This window comes from Adiantum capillus-veneris, unplaced genomic scaffold (assembly GCF_014529385.1).
Source record: "Adiantum capillus-veneris isolate H3 unplaced genomic scaffold, ASM1452938v2 Hic_scaffold_519, whole genome shotgun sequence".
NCBI lineage: Eukaryota > Viridiplantae > Streptophyta > Polypodiopsida > Polypodiales > Pteridaceae > Adiantum > Adiantum capillus-veneris.
In genome coordinates, this window is record NW_028221587.1 from 27,242 (window position 1) to 29,687 (window position 2,446).

The window sequence follows — 2,446 nt, forward strand, 5'->3', positions numbered from 1 at the left end:
CACACACACACACCCAAAAAAAAAAAAACTTCAAAAAAAAAAAAACGATTTTTTTTTTTCTTTCTTTCATTGCTTCTCACACATATTCCACACGCATCACATGCCCCACATACTCGACGCTCGCGTGCATGTACACACGATTAGACACATTTAGAGCAGATACGTCCGAGAGTTAGGTTTTGCCAGATTTGAGTCCGATTGTACGCATAAACCTCGATATAGTGCAGATTTTTATTTTAGTCTACATTCGACGAGTTGACAAGGTTTAGAGGCCTATCACACGCCGAGAGTGCACATATGATGGCCATGACCACTTCGTGCTCTGAGTACACATTGCTCACACTTGTTGTAGGCAAGCACAGAGGCCGGCCCTTTTACACGGACACATATGGACATTTCTTTGTCCAGTGTCGCGTCTCCTTTGGCCCCACACAGACCCTCCAGATGGTGCGAGTCCTTCCCAACGACACGCGGGATGGCACATTTAGAGATGACTATCACGCCACGTATGTGGTCGACCATTTGATTATGCTAGAGGAGATAGAGCTAGTACACGCAGATGATTGCCTTGAGGCCTTCGACCATCCCGTGCAGGTTACATTACGGTGGTAGGTCCTCGAGTGATCTATATAGATAGTGCTTAGCGCATATATCGATTAGAGTGTCACACTTCTAGTAGACGCCTATCCACAGATGTTGTGACACTAGTTGGCGAGCCTAAAGACAGATGCTACATGAACACCACAGGCACTGAGCTTTACTTTTTGACTTGTGGATTGCCGTACGATCCTCGACCGACCCAGTGCCCTACTTCGAGTAGGAGTGCCTCACCTCCTTTAGACACAGTGCCACCACTCACATCACTCAGGAAACCACCGCCAGGATTCTCCTCACCTAGACTTGATTTGCCGCCAAGCTTTTCAAGCTATCACGAGTCTAGAGCGATGTACACAGCGATTGCTAGCACTTTGCGTACCACTCAGAGTGAGCCACGGATAGAGACCCAAAGCCTTCGAGACACGTACTTTAGAGAGTCTCAACCTCGACACCTTGCACCATCTAGAGACCCATGCCAGCCTTTGATGACACAGATTAGAGAGCATACGAGAGAGTCTATGACGACCACATCACCCCAGTTGAGAGCACCAGAGGTAGGGCCCGGTAGATCACCCATTGTAGATATGAGTGCCCCTAGACCACTGACCCCCACCCTTCAGACACTGTCCGAGACCAGAGAGACTAGGGATATCATGAGAGATATAGATGGTCAAATCTTGCATGTAGTAGGCCGATCTCCACGAGAGGTTGCATATTATGTTGACACTTATGATCACCCCTTTGTGAGGCTAGCCACCCCGCAGTGCATGATGTCTACACCTAGTAGGCAGATTGTGAGAGCCTATCCACAGGCCGATAGAGCAGTTTTTATTGATGAGCTCGGAGAGCAGTATCTCTTGATTGAGACCCTTGATTTTGATGACATTGAGCGAGCACACCTAGATGACAGCCTAGACACACAGACACATCCTAGGCTAGTGGAGCTTCAGAGAGTTGAGCAGACTGTGACCTATCTAGATGAGCTTGGTCGTAGGTATAGACGCCTAATGAGTGGTGGATCCAGAGATCCTTCAGCCCGCCTTCTTGCATATTTGATAGGAGATCCATGTGAGCGAGTTTATAGGGATGTCGATCATGCAGTATATGTTTTGACTATAGGTCTACCCTACTACCCTCGACTTAGACATGATGATTTATGTTTACCCACGACGACCATGCTAGCCCCAAAGCTATCGAGAGCTCCGAGTCCTCGAGAGACACCACTAGAGAGATCACCTCCTAGGCTTCTTTTGTCACGTCGTATTCTACCACCTTGGGAGATGCCATATGAGGATGATAGTGTGCCACGAGAGATAGCTCCAGCACCTAGCCTGCCACACAGGTAGAGCCCCTGAGACTAGAGCCCAGTCAGAGTATTGTTAGGGAGTCTACACCACCTACCACACTTATCCACGAGACTTCCAACACACAGCGAGAGATCTCACAGAGTCATAGAGTGAGTGACTCCGATGGCTTTGTTATAGATGAGACCACTCCACAGATTCTAGTTGCCCTTGAGCATCCTTGTTTAGATCTGCCAACCTCACAGAGGTCCTTAGAGATAGCTGTCGAGCTAGAGCCATCTACAAGAGTAGATCCGCCTATGAGAGAAGATGCAGAGCCGACAACATCGCTATCCCACTCTTTTAGCTTGCATAGCGGTGTCATAGCTAGTGAGTCACAGAGAGAGCAGCCACCACATATATGCCCTAGTGCCATCTACGAGTGCCGATTCATGATCAGATCACCCAATTGAGCGAAGACCAGCCACGAGCCGTAATTTTCTAGATCAGGTTCCTAGAGACCACATTACTGACACCACAGAGATAGAGGTTACACCACAGATACA

At 48.3% G+C, this 2,446-nt stretch overlaps 1 protein-coding gene across 1 annotated transcript; it reads left to right on the forward strand.

The window, feature by feature from the left end:
* Positions 1 to 306: 306 nt before the first annotated feature.
* LOC147416752 (uncharacterized) lies at positions 307 to 1,943 on the forward strand. The gene has a single exon (XM_086508088.1). It carries the CDS (start codon positions 735 to 737, stop codon positions 1,941 to 1,943), a length of 1,209 nt encoding a protein of 402 aa, XP_086364214.1. The 5' UTR covers positions 307 to 734.
* The last annotated feature ends 503 nt before the right edge of the window (positions 1,944 to 2,446 follow it).